The following is a 19368-nucleotide window of genomic DNA, read 5'->3' on the forward strand; positions in this document are numbered from 1 at the left end:
ACGTCTATCCATTGCAGCACAGCAGTCATGTAGTGTGTCCCACCACACCTCTATAATCCCAACAATGTCATGCTCTACATCTGTGAAAGAATATCTAATTATTCGTGTTTGTTTTCTGTGCTGCACGCATTTGTATACAAATGCTTGAGATGAATGCCAAACCATGCTGCTCTCACAGGGGAAGTGTAAGAACCTGTCCCATCATACCCATCATAGTACAGTATATGATCATTTTCCAAGTAGGAAGATACTTAACATTAATATACAGTGACTTCATATTCTTAATTTTTCTCCTTAAAATACTTTCTAAGACTTCACAGAGAGCACTAACGTCAACTGTTGTTGGCTGCGCAATTTGTTATTATTTAAGCATACATAACAGTTGCTGTTCTCCAGTACTTTAGGATACTATTCTATCTATAGTTCAACCAAAAATCCTCATTACTGAATTTAGGATTTCATGCACCACTTCATTAAATGTTTTAAGAGAAGTTCATATGGATACCTGATTTTGACTTAAGTAATTGAAGCTTTGCATCTATTTAAAATATTGAAATTAAACTGTTTTACTCCTTCACTTGATACTGCTCTCATCAACCTTGTTGAAAAATGAAACAAAACACTCATTTCATATTTGAGCCACACTTCTATACAGTGTTCCCATTTCTCCCCTTCCAATCTTCTCTTGATTTTAAGTACTTTCAAAGGTTTTCAACTGTGTTTTAATTTATTATACAAGATCAAAGTATGCAGACATACATAATGATGGGGGGTAGTGGAGTTGTCAAAAAAGGCCTGTTTTGCAGCTTCTCAGATATTTTTCTTTCCAACTGTAAGGAATAGACATTGAACTCTATATTCCAGTGACATATTCAAAAAACTTAAATCACAACTGGTAACAACAGCCTTTCCAATCCTTGCAATCAAATATTTTAATGAAGCATACCAGAATTGCTTATTCAGCAAGTCAACTGATATTTCAATATACTCACTTCATCACTCCTATTCATGTTCTCTTCAAAGTCTTTAATTCCCATAATTCCTTTAAGGCACATAGCTTGGCAACCAACAAAACCTATTTGGCAATCAAAGAAAAGTTCACCTTTCATAAGGACCTAGTGAAGAAAAGAAAAGTGATATTTTGAAGAATTCTACTCCATAAGAAATAGAAAAGATGGAGAGAAGTGAACTGAAATATGTTTAGGTTTATATATTTAGAGTTTTAATAAATAGCAATTTAATCAAACAGGGCACTTGGAAGGAAGGGATTACTTTAGTGTCTGATCACTACAACACTAGAAGTTTAGAGAATTTCACATCCAGTGTAGCAAACACATCCAATATAGCAACACATGAAAAAAATCAGTAATAATTTTAAAATATTGTATTGGTAACTATTTACTGCATTATTTATAATGAATCACAAAAACCCTGTCAATGGAAAATTACCTCAACTGTGGTTCCTTCTTGCTCCCAGCATATAACTTCTTTGGATTTTACTTTCTGAGGGCTGTAATAACTACTTTCAGCTTGCATTTCAGTGAGCTATGAAACAACAGGATAAACACCTTATATAAGTTAATATTAATATTAAACAGCAGTAATGTCATTAATATACAGAACCGATTAAGACAAATTAAACTACAGGCCAAAATTTATTAATAAGCAGGAAACAGGTGCAGTTAAACAGCTGTAATGCGTTATCCATATTAGAAATTCTCATATGCAACTTCTGGCTGAAGTATGTCATAACAGAAAGTTTTAAATACACTACAGTATTTTTAGTTTGCTTATCTAAAGAGAAGCTATGTGAAAAGATGAAACAGATACACAGCTGCTTTATTAACATAGTATCAAATTAGCTTATAAATGGCTGTAAAAGTCCATAAATACGTTATTTGTTCTTCCCAGCAAATAATTAAACAGCATGATAATATTAAGGAAATATTTTGATTACAGCCATACTCATTTTTGTTTCTTGTCATGGCAATTGAGAGAAACATACATTTACATTTCTTGCATGATTTCAACATAAAAATTTAAAGTGATAAAACACACACTCAGGTTAAAAAGCATATAACCTGCACCTAAGAAAGAGAAGTGAGATACAAAATAATGAAGGTGCTATGCTCTGCATTAAAAAAAATTCTTAAGTTTATGTTCATCAGCTTAAATAGTTAAAATTCTAATTTTTATATAAAAATATCCACAAGCTCTCATTATTTTCAAGAGTGGATACACATGGATGTTGTTTCAAATTAAAATTTTGTAATCCAAATGTCTGAGAAAATTGGATGGAAAAAAAATCACTGATCACTTCAGCTGTGTGCAATTATTGTAGAGGAAAAGCAATTAATTGATTAAAAGAACTTAGACATTACAAGAATAATTTTCACCACTATTAGAAAACTCTACATTTAATTTGGCATGATTTTTAGCTGGAATGATATCAACTGTTCAGAATGCTAATGCAGAAACTTGACCTTCTTTTTTAACCAAAATATGAACCACAAATTAATTCCATACATTCTTTGCATGCAAGCAGAACAATGAATTCCATTTTCCTCCTAACTGTCACAATATTAGTATCATACATCACTTCACGTTCAAAATGTATATAATGTAGAATGTTACATTTTAAGTAGTTTTTATCACTTCCTAATATAAAATGCGTAAACTTGCCAATGAAACATTAGGAAAGCCCAATCTGGCAAATCACGTTCAATAAGGAAGTTCATACTATTTTTAATGAGTTTTCTCCCATGAGGAAAGAACACAAAAAATTACTACTGTATGAGAAAACACAAATGAAAGAAGATGATGAGCCATGATAAATGAGAAATTTGGTTCTTTGTTCATTTTAAGTGGTGTCCCAGGGACATAATTAAAGGAGGAAGAAAAGATTTTCCATTATTTATTTTTAGCCTTTTTTTTTTTTCTTTTTAAAATGAAGGCTGAAGCAGATGGACACAAAAGAACATGACTGAATGTTTGCTGATGTCCTCAAATTTTGCAACCAAATTTGCCAGGAGACTGAAGGCGTAAAACATTAAACTTCCCCACAGAATGCCTGCAGCTCCTTAAGTCACTTGTCTCAGCCTCTCTGACATTTGCTGAGCAGCTAAATGCTCTGCTACGCCACCAAACAAAAATACCTAAGAGAAAGTAGCCACGAAGCCCCCTCAAAACACTCTCTTGTGCACAGATGACAAGCCAAACGGGCAGAAAAGGGACAGAGCTGCTGATGGTATTGAGTGTATAATCAGGAACATAAACATTATACGCGGGTTATGAAAATACTGCAATTCATCTGAAAGGCTCAAAGTCATAAAAATCAGCCATAGGTATTCTGCTGCTCACAGAAATACTATTGTTTCCTGTTCTGAAGAGTTCTGGCCTTGATTTAATGTATGTTTAACTGTAAAACCAAGAGCCACTTTCTATTATAGTTATGCACGTAGAATTGCTTGTATATAGTTTGGCACGTGTTAAAAGCTTTTTGCTAATTCAGAACCTTAATTTTTTATTTCTGTCAGCACATCTCGATATCTTAGTCAGACTCTCCATATTCCCTTCTGCAACCTTACAGAAGGAATAGAGAGAAGCCCAGCAACTATTCTGAGATTTGTTCACAGAAAATACTCAAATCTTTCTCTACATAAATAGTTTATAGCTCAGAGTATATGTGAAATTTATCCTTTGTTTCTTTAATTCAATTCCAACCAATGGAAAATAGTTTCAACATTATCAATTTAAATTCATATTTGTATATATTATACTTTTTAAAAATAAAATAATTCCTTTGATTCACAAGCTATATGAAAGCTAACACTCTTTTATAAAGAAATATATTTACACAAACATTAGATGAATAGAAAACCTCAATAAACATTCTTAAAAAGACTTTTAAGTTTTTTCTCCCATCAAAAAATATTAATCTAATAAAGTGGTTTTCTCTTTAAGGTGAAACTGTTCACACTCAAATTCTAGCTCAAGTGGCAAAAACACCTCACATCGCAATTAACAACACATTATGATGTGAGAACTTTCAACATTCACATTTTTTGTTACTCATTAATGTGAATATCTCGAATCAAGTGGTATACAAGCCCTCAGATAACCTTTATGCACCTTCTCAACAAGTCAAATAAATGTTCTATGAAATGCTATAAGAAATACTTACCTTAAAAGTCACTGTTGCCTTTGTACAGTAAAACCCAATTGAAATAATAGGATCCTTGAGGGATTGAGATTTCTGCTGATGTAGCATTGTTTCATCATCAATTCCACTAGAATCATTCTCTTCATCATCATAGCTCACTATAGCAGGAACAAAAGACCAGGCCCAAGAAACCCATCCTTGTTGCTGGTCATCATCTTGATGCAGATAAGGATCTTGATTAGTATACTGTGTAGGATATTGCATTACTGAGCTTGTTTCATCTTCTGTGCCTTTTAAAACAAAAAGTCAAGTCAATTTCAAATCAACCATGCTTGAAAATTAGTTGCACTCAAAATTATAGTATGTGTAATTTATCTAGGACGGTATTCCACATAGCATTCACAGATATTTGGTTTCTAATAATCGAAAATAAGTAGAAATTTAAAATTTCTGAATATAAGTTTCCAAATACTTGCTTGAATCATTCACATTTCCTTCAAAAAAAAATATTAAGGCTCTTTGCAATAGTTTTATCGTACATTTGCAGTGAGACCAGAATTTGACACCTACATCATATGCTTTCAAGACTTCTTCCATTAAAGTCCTTCTGAAGTTGCAAATTAAACCCTACTAAATTACGATATATTACAATCTTATAGTTTTCAGTTCTAAAATGAAATAAAAAAGGACTTCAGTAGCAAAAGCCATAATAAGGAAAATGAAAACACAGCACAGATCCAGAAATTAAGGTTGAAAACCTCCTTTATTTAGAAGCCAGTTTTTCAAGTATTCAAAGATACCGGCTTATCTGCACTCAAAAAAAGCTGGTATGCCACTTGTGAGTCAAAAAAACAAATGTTGGTCTTCTGTGAAAAAAATATTAGAGATAGCATACAGAACAAAACAAAGACTTCCCAAAAGACACAAGTCTAAGATTCAGGATCCAAATGGGTAACACTGTGCATGTAAAAAGAGCACAATTAGCTTAGCCCATATGGCTTCATCACCACTCTTATGGGACTCCCGAGGGGTATTAACTACTTCAGAATTACCGTAGGTAGTACAGGATGCAGTACTGTTCCCACAGGGGAACGATACTGAATGTATTATTTAACTCAGAACAGAAATAGGCATATTCCATTTCCATTTATTATTTTTAAAAACTTAGAGATCCCATTCTTAGAAGTTTTAGATTTTAGTCTAATTAGTCTTTAGTCTTTTAGTCTAATCTTTTATACACTTGCACAATGGGAAAATGAGAAAGCATAAGACAAAACACTCATGAGAATTCTCTGCACATGCTTAGAGGTGAGGACACCTTCTCCCACAAGGGCAATGCAAGCTTCCTTCCTACTCTCTTTACAAAAAAAATGTAAGAGATCAGATTTCAATCCAAATGTAAATCTTGAAAGACAGGAAATACAGAAGAGGTGCACATAAAGTCCTGGAAACGGACAAGAGGCAGAACTGTCAGATGTAGAAGGAAAAAGAATTGATACGGAGCATGACTCAAGTAGTGTAGCTGAACTGTTGTTGGCAAGCACAGAAGAAATGGTGGAAGGTCTGCCAAAAGAGAATAAAATGTGGAGGTGTAACACCTGGGTCACGCATAACATTTGGTCTACATAGCCATAAAACTGAGCCACCATTTAGCATACCTCTTGCTGCAGTATGCATACCTGCAGAAACAATAGTAAAAGGTGCCAATAATTTATTAGTATTTTGGAAGCTATTAAAATAAGACAGAAGTACAGCTAGACTAAAATGGCAATATCTATATACTGTGAGACAGAAGATAGAAAAAGAGGAAGATACACCTATCTTCTATCACTAATATAAAACTACTACAATCATTATGTAATCAACAGTCAATCTTTGAAACAAATGCACATCAGCCTAGTAAGCAACCCACAACATCCTCTAAACACTTCAAAGCACAAATATAATGCAAACTCCTTTAATGCATGAAGGTGAGTACATGCTTTGTAAACACAAAGTCTCTTTGGTTTAACTAACTACGCTAACCATTGCATCAACTACAAACATACAGGATAGTGAAACGTAACGATAAAACCCCTATGTTTTATGTACAATAAGTTTGTTACAGAACAAAATGCTCCTGCTCATCAGGTTTCTAAATCTACTCTTGCCAGCCACCCATAGCAAGATTACACTGGACCAGTCTTGCCTCATGGTGTAGGGCAGTGATTCCAGTTAAGAAACACATTTTATAGAAATGACAAAATTGCAGTGTCACTACATATCACTGTTTCCATGTTCAAATCAAGTTTGATCTTCAGAAATTCACTATCCTTTCTTTTAAAGTATTTGAGATACTTATCTGTAAGAGTCTGGAAACTGGTATCTCTCACCAAAAGTCTGGAACCAACCCAGTAGAAAATGACTCTTTGTATTTATTTTTCTGCCTGCATTAGTTTTCAGCCAGGTAAGGCTGATCCAGCTTAGCCTGTGGCTTCATAAATACAAGTGCTGGACTAGGGGAAGGAGGGAATGCATCACCATCCCTGCTGGCAATGGCATAGACTTTCATCTGGTTGAAACAACCATGGCATAAACGAAACTTGGTAAGTACTTCAAGAACAGAGCTTTAGATGTTCATTCTTATATCACTAAATAATGTAGATATTAAAATTAATTTCCTCATTCATATTTTACCCACTATAAGCTAAAGAAGTTACTGCAAACTCACAGCTAATAAGACATTGTAATTGATGATGAATACAAAATTTATGGAATAAATCATGTTTAAAAAAAAACAAGATAAATTTGCAAGGAACAGGAGTTATCTGGCTGATAGTAAACATTTTGGTGCTGACCTTGAGAATGCAATAGCCCTTAAATTTGTCCTTACAGCATGAACTGTCCTTGGAGAATCTCAAATGTAGTAACACACATGCTTTCAGAGCAATAAATATTTTCTGTATGGCTTTCTTCTGCATGTACTTATGGTATTAGTAATGCACAGAAATGACTAACATACAGAAAAAAAACCAAGTTCAATGTTTGTAAAAGTTCCCCCCAATACATTTATACTATTCAGTGGCTGTGTTGCCAACTGAATTTTATTTGAAAGATGATGTTTGTCTTGGATCTATACCACAGAAAGACAATAAATTGACTGCCACAAGATAACTCATAATATTTACTATACTAGTAGCTTGAACTTTTTAATGTTTAACTAGTTTTACTTCACAGTGCATTTTAAAAAATAGTGGCTTGTGATCTATTAAACATGCATTACACTAGCACAGTAATATCAATGAAGGAGATTACACATAACTGGAAATGATACCAACACAAGCAGAAACTAAAATCCTGTGTACCAAACTCTAGTCTGAAAGGTATTCCGCATCTCCTTTTAAAAGCAAATGTACCCCCAACACTTCCTAGTTGAAAATCTGATGCCGTATTTGTACCATGAAATATTATAACTCACGTGACAGTACTTTTACATATTTAAGAGTATCACGCTTATTTTATACAAGACAATCCACTACAGCGATCATAAAGAATGCCACAACAAATCTGAAGTGCTGAAATAACACCAATAATTATACTGATAGTGCTCCCCATTATATTACTTGGGGTTGCTAATCAATTCTTTTAAAATTCCAATTATTTAAACAATATCCCAGCCCCAATAAAATTAGGAGCAAATATGAGGTATAAAGGTTAAAGGTGAGCTACAAAACAAGTGGCAGTGATTTTAAAACACCAGAACCAGGACAAGAGCTAGGAGATCTATTTTATATTTTAATGGCAAAGGAGAATAATGTGAAATATCACAACAAAATGGCAGGTACCTCTGGGTTGAGGTACAAATTACAGGACAGTTAACCTCAAAGCGATATGTAAGTGCACATACCCAACAGGGAGAGGAAGGTGGTAGTTGTTTATGCCTATCTGACTATGCCAATTCAAAAAGTGTTTTTCTTTCATATCCCACATACAAGTTCAAGCAGATGAACTGCCCACTTTGCTCAGTGGAAGCATTAAAAAACTGCTTGCATCTTACCATCTACATGAAGGTACTTTTTAAATCAGCAGCAGAAAAACTGGCCTGATATTTAAGCTTTTATGTAATAAGTAAAAACAAAACGTCAAGCTGTGACTCATGCATTCAAAGATTTAACCAGATTTTGTTGAGGTCTCTACTTAAGGAGTACTAATGTTTTTCAAGAAAAAAGAAAGTGGCAAGACAACATAAAGTAGATGTTTAAAAGGTATTTGTAAAAATCTAGTTCTCCACAAAAAGGTTATAGTTCCTAAAAGAATAAAAATATTTAATATAAACAAATTTAATCTCCCCAATTTAGGAACTTTACAATTTGGGAAGAGTTAATCTTTACTCATTTTTTAAATTTGCTACCCATTTTAACTACTGCTCATTTAACTGATGTTAACAGATGTAAGCCATTCTATGTGCCTGAACATGTACTCAAATTAATGAAATCTGGCGATCCCCATTAAATGAGCTTGATATCCATCCTCAGCATACAGGATCTCAGCAACCAGTTAAAATGCACTATTATAGATACCTTCAATAAAGTTACTCACTGTCATGCTAGCTGTTAGCCAGCTGCACAATGCACTGACCCCACAAACCCCATTTCGCAGGTATCTGTCTACACTGCATCTTTACAGTCTGTTGAAATATGAATTGTAAGTATACCTACTGTTCCTTGGGAGGATACCAAAGTATATGGGCAAGGAAGAAGCTCGAATAATGGAACTAGATGCATGGAGGGAAAAAAAAGACTGTGGGGTTTACTGCATAGGTCATTTACTTCAGAAATGTGAAAACATGAAGGGCTGAAACAATATTACGTACCTCGGTACAAAGATCCCATGTATATCTCCTTCTCTTTAACCCTCAAGAGAAGACACACAAAAAGTGCAGGGACAAGAAAAATACACAGGCAAGTGTAATTTGGCACACACAACCTTTTATCCTGACATCATTTCAGTCAAACTGGGGATCATTTTCTCCACTGTTTAGGAGTAATTCTCTTCTACCCAAACTCTGTAACACAGTGCACAGCTGCTTTTCCTCAGTCAAGCATGGATAAATAAATCTATTTCAGGTCTCCCATCTTTATCCTAACAGAATACTGCAGAGTCAATTCCTTCTCCAACAACCAATGCTCACCTAGAATTTCTTACTATCACAAATTATTTGCATCTGGTTTTCTCAGTCAACTCAAGTCTCATATTCAGCCCAAAGCTGGCAATATATTAAACTCATTCTCTTGATCTGCTTTTTGTCCCACTGGTATCCCAAAAAATTCCCCATGCTACTGTTTCTTACCACCAAGTTTTCAATAAGGAACACTTCAGCCCATTAAAATTTGAGTTTTATAGGATCTATGCAACATTTTATTCTGTTTAGTGTTGTAAAAGTGTTAACTACTCACATCCACAAAAGCCTTCTTTATTTTCATTTAGTTTTTGAGAGTAAACATCACGACAGGGTCAGTGTGCTTTACAAATATTAGAAAATTTCACAATATTCCTTTCAGATGGAGAGGTACTATTATTATTGCCATTTTACACCTGGGAAACATGCTTCATATGTTAGAATCACATCTGCCACAGATTTCATTTCATGAAAGAAAACAAAAAAAACTTTCATAATGCAGAATCTGAAGGCAATCATTCAGAGGAGGGAGGACCAGGAACTGTTAAAATCACTCTCAGAAGCTCAGTAGCTCATACTGCCCATGATTCCACCTTCTCACATCTGTCCCAAGCTTCTTGCTCAGCATCTCCTAACATCATCATTAAGACCCATCTTAGCTGTCTGCATGCCTACCCTGCACCCCTCCCTCAGCCATGCAACTTTTCTAGTCCACCATTTGTATTTCTTTGCCCAGTGACTGCTAGACTTCCTCTGCTTGAGCTTTTTCTGTTCTTCAAACCTCTCACATCATTCTTTTCTTAACCAGATCTAGTATTTCAGTCTTAGATCATCAACCTCAGCAACTCCATGCAGCTGAATTCCGCCTCTCCCTTGCATCCTGGCATCTTGTCCTCTTTCATGCCTAAACCATTTTCATTTCTAGTTACATTAGACTATTTTTTCCACCACAAATGAAAAGCTTACTCTCAAATCCCAGCCCGCCACAACTACAACTGTTGGTTCTGCCATAAGCTCTTGTCCAAACCCTTTTGTATCTCTCTGCACTGAAATACATCCATTTCCTCCTTCACGCTACCAGTACAGTCAGACATCCAAGCCCACAGTTCAGGCAGCCCTCAACCCCTCAGAAGCAAAAGCCCTGTCCAGCCCTGAGCAGGAGTATGGTCCAGTATGCATGCAGTACTAAGCGAATTTACATACCAAACTAAAGTGAGTTTCTGACCTGTAGTTTTACCTGTGTATTTTCAATGCTTTCAGTTTAACAGAATTTGAGCAGACTTTACTCCAGCAGCAAAACATATGCTCATAACACAGGCTGTCTTGATCTTATGTTTGGGTATACAAGAACAAACTGCTGCTGGAATATTCTTAGACATGGATAGGTGACAGATTTTATTACGTCAACAACATAATGAAAATAAATTCCATCCAAAAGACTAAGAATTAGTGATAACTAAACCCAGTAAATTCCTTAAACTGAAAGGGTAGGGACTGCTTACTAATAAATACTGGGTTAAACTGTTTAATGAATCTTCAGAACCCTTTCAAAGAGTTATAAAAATATAATCTATAAAGGAGGTCTGTACTTTATTAAACTGCAAAGAATTTAGGCACAATTCCAGTGGAATTAGTCTTGGATTTCATGAAGTGTTACTCTTGGAAATGTGACTAATACAGCTCAGCAGATAATACATGTCATTTATTATTGTACTTGATTACATTTTTTTTTCTGAAAATAGTAGCACATTCGGAGTTTCCTCAGAAAAGTTCAAATCTGTGGTTGGAAATTTGGATGACAAATGCACCATGAAATTTTAAGTGGTTTTTTTTCCTTCTCAGACACAGATATAATATGAAGTCAGAAGAGAAAAAAAGTAAACTCACAAACTGATGGTATGGGTAACCTGGTTAATGTCAATTTGGCACTCCTGCTTAACTGCACTGAATGAGAGGAAAAGAATCATTATATGTTTAAAAGCTTTATTTATGTGCGTGTATGTACATGTGCACACTGTGTGTACATATGCCTACCTATATACTAAACTCTATGAAGCATAAATGTTATGAGGGAAGACAGCTGGTAACAGTTTTAGCCTGTATGTGGCAAAATATTTTGCAGTGAAGACAGAAGTGGACTTCTAGAACTGCTTCTACAGCTCTGGCTTGGCAACCCAACAATTGCCATCTGTTTTGTGTTCTGAAGGAGATAGTTCTGTCAAATAGATATGATCCTACAATTAAGTACCATGACAATGTTTGAGCACAGAGTAGTTGAACAAAAATTGCATAGGAAATTACAGATTTCCTCCTTGGTAGTTCTTGTCATTGCAACCTTACTCTAATTTCTGACCCTTCTGACAACTCTTGTGTACATCAGTGTGAAGTTACATATTATTTCATTTTTAGATGGCTATTTTATGAAGAACTAGGAAGTAACATTCACAGTTGTTCAAAAAAAGAATGCAAATGAGATTTACAGACAGCAACTGCAAATCAACCTTCCTGAGGACGTACATTATAAATAAGGAAAACAAGAGATGCATCGGCAAAGGTTTTAGTCATATTTGGACATAAGAATCTCAAATTCCATTCCAGATGCAGAAAAGACTAAGTACTTGTAGGCAGATGCCTTTTGTTTTAACCTTAATCTTCACGTGAACTGTATTTCTATTTCACCATCCATCTCACACCCTAACCAAGAGCAGCCAAACAAAATCCACATACCCCTGCTATCCAACTTCCATCCTCCTTCACAGTTACAGCTGTTGACCCCAGTCTTCTCATTACCCAGCTAATCTTTGTCTCCAATCCTTAGATATTTTCATCTGAAACTCACTGCCTACCAGTCCCAGCTGTCCCCATACTGACTCATATGATTTCTCTATTCTTTCAATGTCTTTCCTATATTCAAATGGTCCTACTTGCCTTAGTAGCTCCAGGAATCCAGCTACAAAGTTCAAGCAACTCTAAATACATCATAATGTTCTATGGCATGAAAATTTGGCCAAATCTGGGTGAACTTTGACAGGAACAAAGAAAAATATTCATGGTGCAAAGACAACTTTCTGTCTGAAACCAAGGGTAATGCAACTCTCCATAGAAAAATCATTAAGTGTGCATTTTAAGAACTCATTGCATCTAACCCAAAGCTCTAATTGTACTGTTTGCGGGGGAAATGGTGAAGAACTCTTCTAAAAGCTGTATGATTTTTAAGTCTCAGGAGAAAAGTTAATATTTTCAGAATATTAAGTACTTCTAATTACAGGTCTTGTGCAACAAACTCCACATTTCTTGTAAGGCAAGTAGTTTCTAGTGCAGAAAAATATTTGAGCTTTAAAGAAAATACAAGAGAACTGTTTACAGACATCTTATTCATTTGTTCAGTTCCACATAGCAGGAGCATGACAGAGAATTCTACATCTGGCACGACAGTGAAATGGCTATCTGTGCCAACCAACACTGAAGGCTATATTTTGGCAAAAATATTTCCACTTCTGTCATTTTTCCAATAATGTATTTATTTCTCTGAAACCAGAGAAGAGAGCAACACAGGATCAAAAAAAAATTATAAACATCTTATGTAAAATAAGATTGTCTATTTCTTAAACAGAACAGAATTTATTAATTTAATAGTTTACACAAAGTTTCAAACTGTTGTAACAGTATAAAGATAAGCAGAGCTTAAGAGTGCTGCATCACCTTCACATATAATTCCAAGAATTTTCTAGAAGTTCTCATGCTCTTGGCTGTGTGGTAAATATCTCTTCCTACTTCCCCAGTTCCAAATTCAACCTTGGAAAGAGATCCAAAACTTATGTCCTGAGGAGATTAAAATTAACACACAAAATCTCTAAATAAGTTCCCTCTTTTGACAAGTAAATTAACTTCTGCTCTACAAAAGCATGAAAACGAGAAAATTCAGAATTTGGAATAACAGTCCATCCTCCCTCTTCTACTTAGTGCCTGATACATTACAAATACTTCAGATTCAAGTTTGGATGTTCAAGATCATGACATTACTAATTAAATTACTAAAGACAATAGTATGATGTAAGTCAATATGACTGCTTGACTCTTGAATGTTGTGTTTATATTTCACATAGAACTGAATAAACAGGGAAGTATTTAAGTTCTAATATCTACTTAGAAATTTTACTTCCCTTAGATTTTAATATAAACCTATATATGCCTTTCTGATGTTGCTGCAAATTCCTAACAGTTGACCTAACAAAATCTGGACATTCAAATATATAACATAACTGGAAAAAAATAAAAATACAGTAGCAAAGTTAGTAGCTTCTAGCAAAGTCATTTGAGTCAAAGTCAATTGAGGCTGGAGTGAAAGATTCACAGTTTAAAATGTATCACTGTTGTAACCCTAGCAATATTTGGGAAACAGCAGATGGGAAGCTGTCACACAAAGGTAAAGATAATTCACCCCTCATCAGTGCAATGCTCCTCAAAAGATCATGTCACAGTAAGTTACTGTGAAAGATCATGTAGAAAAGGGAATGCATGTTATATGAAAATAAAAAGCAGAGGAGACTAGACAATGTAAAAGGGTAGAACTACTGAAAACATAGTGCGAAGTAATACTTTGCTGTTTAGAACAAATGCTGATACACCTATTCTCAGGAACATGTTTCAAAGAAAAATGGAAAAACACATCACTTCAAAACTGGCAGCAGCCACATTTGAGAAAAGTTAAAGTTGCCTAAGGACAGGTGCCTTGTTGCACAATATAGTGACAGATAAATCCAAGTACCCTACTGTGTCACAATTCCTAAAACAGTCTTTGTCTCTAAAGTTTAACCTCAGTTTAGTCAGGATCATCAGGATACTTTTCAGAACATAACATGAAAAAGATGTTGGAGCACTGCATACTTACCCAACACAATGAACTGCCTCTAACAAACCGCAGACTGCCAACACACTTTGCAATGACTAGACCTGACCGTTTATATTTGTGAAAAGCAAAGAAATTAATGTTTTTAACATTTCCTCTTAAAAAGTAGAAATTGTATTTACCTGTGATATTTCCCAACATATCTTTAGTGTGGCAAACCAAATCTTCACTTTCCCCATCTTTGAGGTTGCCTATTTCTCCATAATAAAGAGCAATCCCAAGTTGCATTATACGTATAAACATAGGAAGCTGCTGATCAGAGATTGAAAGTTTCAAACTTTCAACTAATGTGTGAATCTATAACATGAAAGAGAACAAAAGCAAGTAACAACAAAGCTCTGTCATCATCAAAGCCAACTTTTACACCATACATCTCCAGATTCATTTTGTATATGCATTCTAATTTCTAAAAACAAAAGCTGCACTTTAACACAAGGCATACACTTTTGTGTGCCTTGTGTTGTATTGCAGCTTACACTGTTTGAGTTCCTACACACACTCTTTGGATTGCTACATGAGATCTTCAGGTTAAAAAGTCAAATGTAATGTATTTTGCATATATATATATATATAAATATTTTATTATTTTACAATTGTTGCTGAAGAAACTTTTAAAACATGTCACATAAATGCATCTGATTAAACTTTTTTTTCATTATACATAAAAATCTCTTCATGCTAAAGAAAATGTAGATATATAGGCTTTAATATACAAGATGCTTCATTTTGATTCCTTCCCACACCCAACGTTGTTGCAAGTGGACAAGTACAGGGGGGCAAAAAGGATTCCTTCCACCTGAAGTGGAAACCGGCTTCCCTGGATATTCCAGTTCAAACCTACAATTAAGCAGTTTTTTCTAAATGAAAGCAAGCTTTGCAAAGACTAATTACTAGGATGAAAATTTCTCTCCTTTAAATATTTTAGCTATTTTATTCAATACTTCAGAATATTTTTATGTGTTCATGCTATAAAGACAAAATCAGACTTGATAAGAAAGCTATCTTTAATTAAGAGCTGCATAAAATAAAATTATTGTAATAAAATTACTGTCTGTAACATTAGACCTATTTCTAGCTCCAGGTCCAGTTTCTAAAACTTGGCGGTAAAAATAATGGAAATGGAAAGTAACTAAACATCAGTATTGGCTTTAATGCAATCCAATTCAAGAAACGTGCAAAATTACTTTGTAAGCAGTACTGCACATCCATGGGCAGGTAAAAATACAGTAGTAAAATATTTGCATAAAAATATGCTAATATACTAATAAGACTTCACAAGTAAATTTATGAGTAAATTAATAAAGTCTTAGTCATACAGAATGAGTGACAACATAGTATCAACATTTATATAGACTAAAGATTTTAGGTATCAGAATTCTGCTATTATTTAAAATTCTCTGAAAGAAAACAGCATGTAAAATCCTAAAACACATTTTGGAAATTAAAAATTAATCCTTCAGTACCAGTTTTCCAGGGCCAATTGATTAAAAGTTGTCAATAATAAAAGTTGTCAATAATAAAATCTTTTCTGTGCAGATGAACAGCAGGAAGGATAGGAAGCAAATAACTGTCTTAAGATTTGGAAGAAAAAAAATATATATATTTTGCCAAAAGCCTTTTAAAAAAGTCACACAAGGTGCATATGTCATAGTGGAGGACAGGAACACTAGGTAACACTCCAGGCAATGAACATAATTATACAGTGGCTTAACTGAAATTATATTACACTCCTGGACTTTTTGTATGGTACTACCCTCCCATCATGATCCTGCTCTTAACACTGCCAGTGGAACTCATCTGCTCCTCAGTAAATTGACTCATCTCACTAAAACCAGCTGAAAATTATTTATTTCTTCATATTCAGTTAGCTTTCTGTCAACATAGTGAGTGACTTAGATGACTGACAGGTCAGACAAATGTCAGTGCTGCTGCAAATAGGGGGAGGCAGGACTGATATCCCCAGCACAAATCAGCGTATCTGTCTCATGGTTGTCTCATCCCATGATGATTTCAACAAGAAAATCAACAAAAAGCTTGAAACTCTAATCATTTTACATGTGTTTTGTTGCGTCCTCCCGCGTATACTATTTTCATTCTAAAATTGAAAATAGGAGTTTAGTGTTACCAGTTTAAAAATCATACAAGTACATATCCTTAACTGTCCTCCTTTGAGAAGTCTCAACTTTAATTAAACTCATTAAGATTAGTTTAGCCAAAACTTTGCAATAGACACAGTAGTCAAAATTATACAGGTTATAAAAATATTCTAGTCCCTACAAAGAAACCAGAAGAGCATATGCTATTACAAACATGGAAGTCTTGGAAACTTCCACTCAAGACTGAAAAAACAGATGTGCTTTACCAAATGAACAACACAGACTATGAAAGTTTTCATTATAAAGATCTTCACAGATTTGGAGAGAAAGATTATTGAGTGCTGCTGACTTTTGTCTTCAGCTGGGAAACAAACCACCAGAACACAAGCTGCTGGTATTCAGTAATCTACCCTTCAGACACACTGAAGCTACAGTAATTTCATTTGCAGCAGAGACTTTTAAAAAGCTTTAAGAGTCCTTGAATTAATTCCATTAATGAAGTAGTGATATTTACTGATAACAGCTCCTTTTACTTCAATTGTAAGAAAACACAGCTGTTCCCATTCAACAGTTAAATATTTTAAATAAAATCTTTTTAAATAACTGCATCCCAATGATCCACAGCACACAATCACCATGAATGCAACAAATCATAAAGTTATCAAATGTAAAATTTGTGAGGGTCAACAGATTTGTAGATCTAATCGTTGCATAATGGTATGGTAGTAAAATACTAGAAAAGAAAGATCAAAAAATCATTACCTTTGGACTATTATTCTCTGGATCATAATAAACAATCATTAATTCACTTAAATATTAATCTAGTTTTGATTTAATTATGTTTCTGAATGTCTTCATAAACAGTATTTTATGTTTAAAGATTGAATAAAAAAAGATGATAAAAGAAGAAAAAGAGAAAAATATAAGTAACATGTGCAACATAACCAAAAAAATCAGAGTGTATAGAAAAAAAAAAAAGATACGACATCTTTGAACAAACTGAAACGTGCCTTAAAACAGAGCAGGGGCATGACCAAAGATAACCAGAAAAGTTTAATACAAATTTAATTAAATTACTACTGCCTCAGTGCCCTCTAGTACATCTTTTATTTTAGTCCAGTATCCGCTAAAAACTGGAAGTAATAATATAATAATCATCATCATTTTTATGACAGCATCATTTTAAACTATACGGAAGACTGTCAGCATTTCCACTAAAATATGCTGTCAGAGACTTAATTTGGCCATACACTTTTGCTCTACAAAACTGGCATATAGGACTTCAGCTAGGTACAGATTACTTCCCCAAAATTTACAGAACTATTTAAAAATCGGGGATTTTAACATTAAGATTTACTGTCTATATGTAGTAATCCTACTGTTGCCACAGAACATAAAGACCGTAACTGGTAAACTACAGACAATCATATGATCATTCCTTATCACTGGAGTTCATATAGATTCTGAAGTTGTAAAGCATGTGGTTAAAAGTCCTAGTATCACTGAATATATAGCTTCTTTATAAAACTCAAAATAATCACATTTCCAAAATTGTTACCAGTTACTCTGAATCAAAAAAAAGAAAAAACCCACCTTTTCTTTCTAGTATGCAGAATTGGTCCTTGCATATTTAATTATTAGATTGAGATCCACACATGAAAAAGTGAAATTTCTGCAAACATAAGTACTACTAGACATTTGTGTGTAAGTATCCAGCATTTTGTGACAATTTTTACCTGGATAAATGCTCACACAGCCATTGCCATATTCACAAATCTCCAAATTTGCCTGAAGTAATTGAAGACATAGAACTGTACAGCACATACAAGAAACAGGGGCATGTGACAAATTGGACACAACTACTAATGAACTCCCACCTTAAGTTCACAACAGCTTAGGCCTTCCTGAATCATATCACGAGTCAAACAAATGCGGTATCCAAACTGAAAAAGTGACACTTCCAAATTATCTCAAAATTTACTATTTTGCAGTGCATATACCTTAGATTATTTTTTATTAAAACCTGGGAAAAATCCTGGTGTAAAGTCTGTGTCTTCACTTAAAACAGTTCTCAGCTAATTGAATGGGCACCTCTGGTATTCATTGAGAGATGGAGGGAGGGAAGATGAACCTTACATGTATAACTACTCAGAGCAAGGAAAAAAAAAAAGTAGGAGTGAAAGGTAGATTAGTCTCTCTACCAACTCAGCATTTTGCTTCTGCACTGCAAAATGTAAACATGTCACCTAGTGTCAGATGTCCATGAGTAATACTGCACTCCTGCTCACTAGGAACTGAGCTTGGCTTGCTAATCCATTTCACATGGTTCACTACACAGTGCTAATACGCTGAAGTTTCTTGTTATTTATGACAGTTTGAGCTACATTTGAAGCAATAACATATGCAAAAAATCCTCTCCATCTTATTGCAGGAACCTTGAAGCATACAGGGTTTTTTTTTTCTTTAACAGATTATCTGCAGACTTTTTATTCCTTTCAATTATTATGTTTTCTTTTTAAAATTTCAGGAAAAATAGAGAAGTTTAGAGAACACTACTTCCTTATATGCTGTTACTGTACAGCGACTACTTGCATCATATGAACAACACTCAATCAAAAAATCCCTTTAGCAAAAACCAACATTAGCTTTTCATTTTAATTTTTGAAATATATTTTGAAAAAACTCAAAACTTCACAAATGAGTAGCAAAAAAAATTATTTTGGATACTTACTTTAATAATAGATGGCATTTTAGAGTTGAGGTTATCATAAGTAAAATGCAGACGAGTCCTGAAGGAACATTTGTACAGCAGAGGTTCCTGGTAAAACTCAATTTTACCACTAGCATTTCTCTTATCAAGACATACGGTGCAGTCAGAAAAGTTGATCATCTTTCTCAGTACCAGATCAGTAGCTTTTAAAGTAAGTATATAGGTTAAAAAAATATATTGTACAAGAAAAGTAAGTTATGCCTACATGTCCTTATCTAGAAGAAAACAATACAGGATAGTTGTGTAGTCATTATTTAAATTGTTAGCAAAGTA

At 34.2% G+C, this 19368-nt stretch overlaps 1 protein-coding gene across 11 annotated transcripts in view; it reads right to left on the reverse strand.

Annotated features, from left to right (window-relative positions):
* Window positions 1-19368, reverse strand: part of VPS13B (vacuolar protein sorting 13 homolog B) — a 491427-nt gene that overhangs the window by 418832 nt on the left and 53227 nt on the right. For 8 of the 11 annotated variants that reach the window (XM_074815029.1, XM_074815038.1, XM_074815049.1 and 5 more), the window contains exons 6-10: window positions 19057-19238; window positions 14352-14526; window positions 4184-4452; window positions 1450-1545; window positions 993-1115 (exon numbers count right to left, since the gene is read on the reverse strand). In XM_074815029.1, the coding sequence (XP_074671130.1) occupies window positions 993-1115; window positions 1450-1545; window positions 4184-4452; window positions 14352-14526; window positions 19057-19238 (845 nt within the window). Of the gene's footprint in view, window positions 1-992; window positions 1116-1449; window positions 1546-4183; window positions 4453-13022; window positions 13114-14351; window positions 14527-19056; window positions 19239-19368 lie in introns of those variants that run through there. The other 3 variants (XM_074815093.1, XM_074815084.1, XM_074815075.1) reach the window with 3 other exon arrangements.

This window comes from Strix aluco, chromosome 1, assembly GCF_031877795.1.
Source record: "Strix aluco isolate bStrAlu1 chromosome 1, bStrAlu1.hap1, whole genome shotgun sequence".
In the NCBI taxonomy this organism is placed as follows: Eukaryota; Metazoa; Chordata; class Aves; order Strigiformes; family Strigidae; genus Strix; species Strix aluco.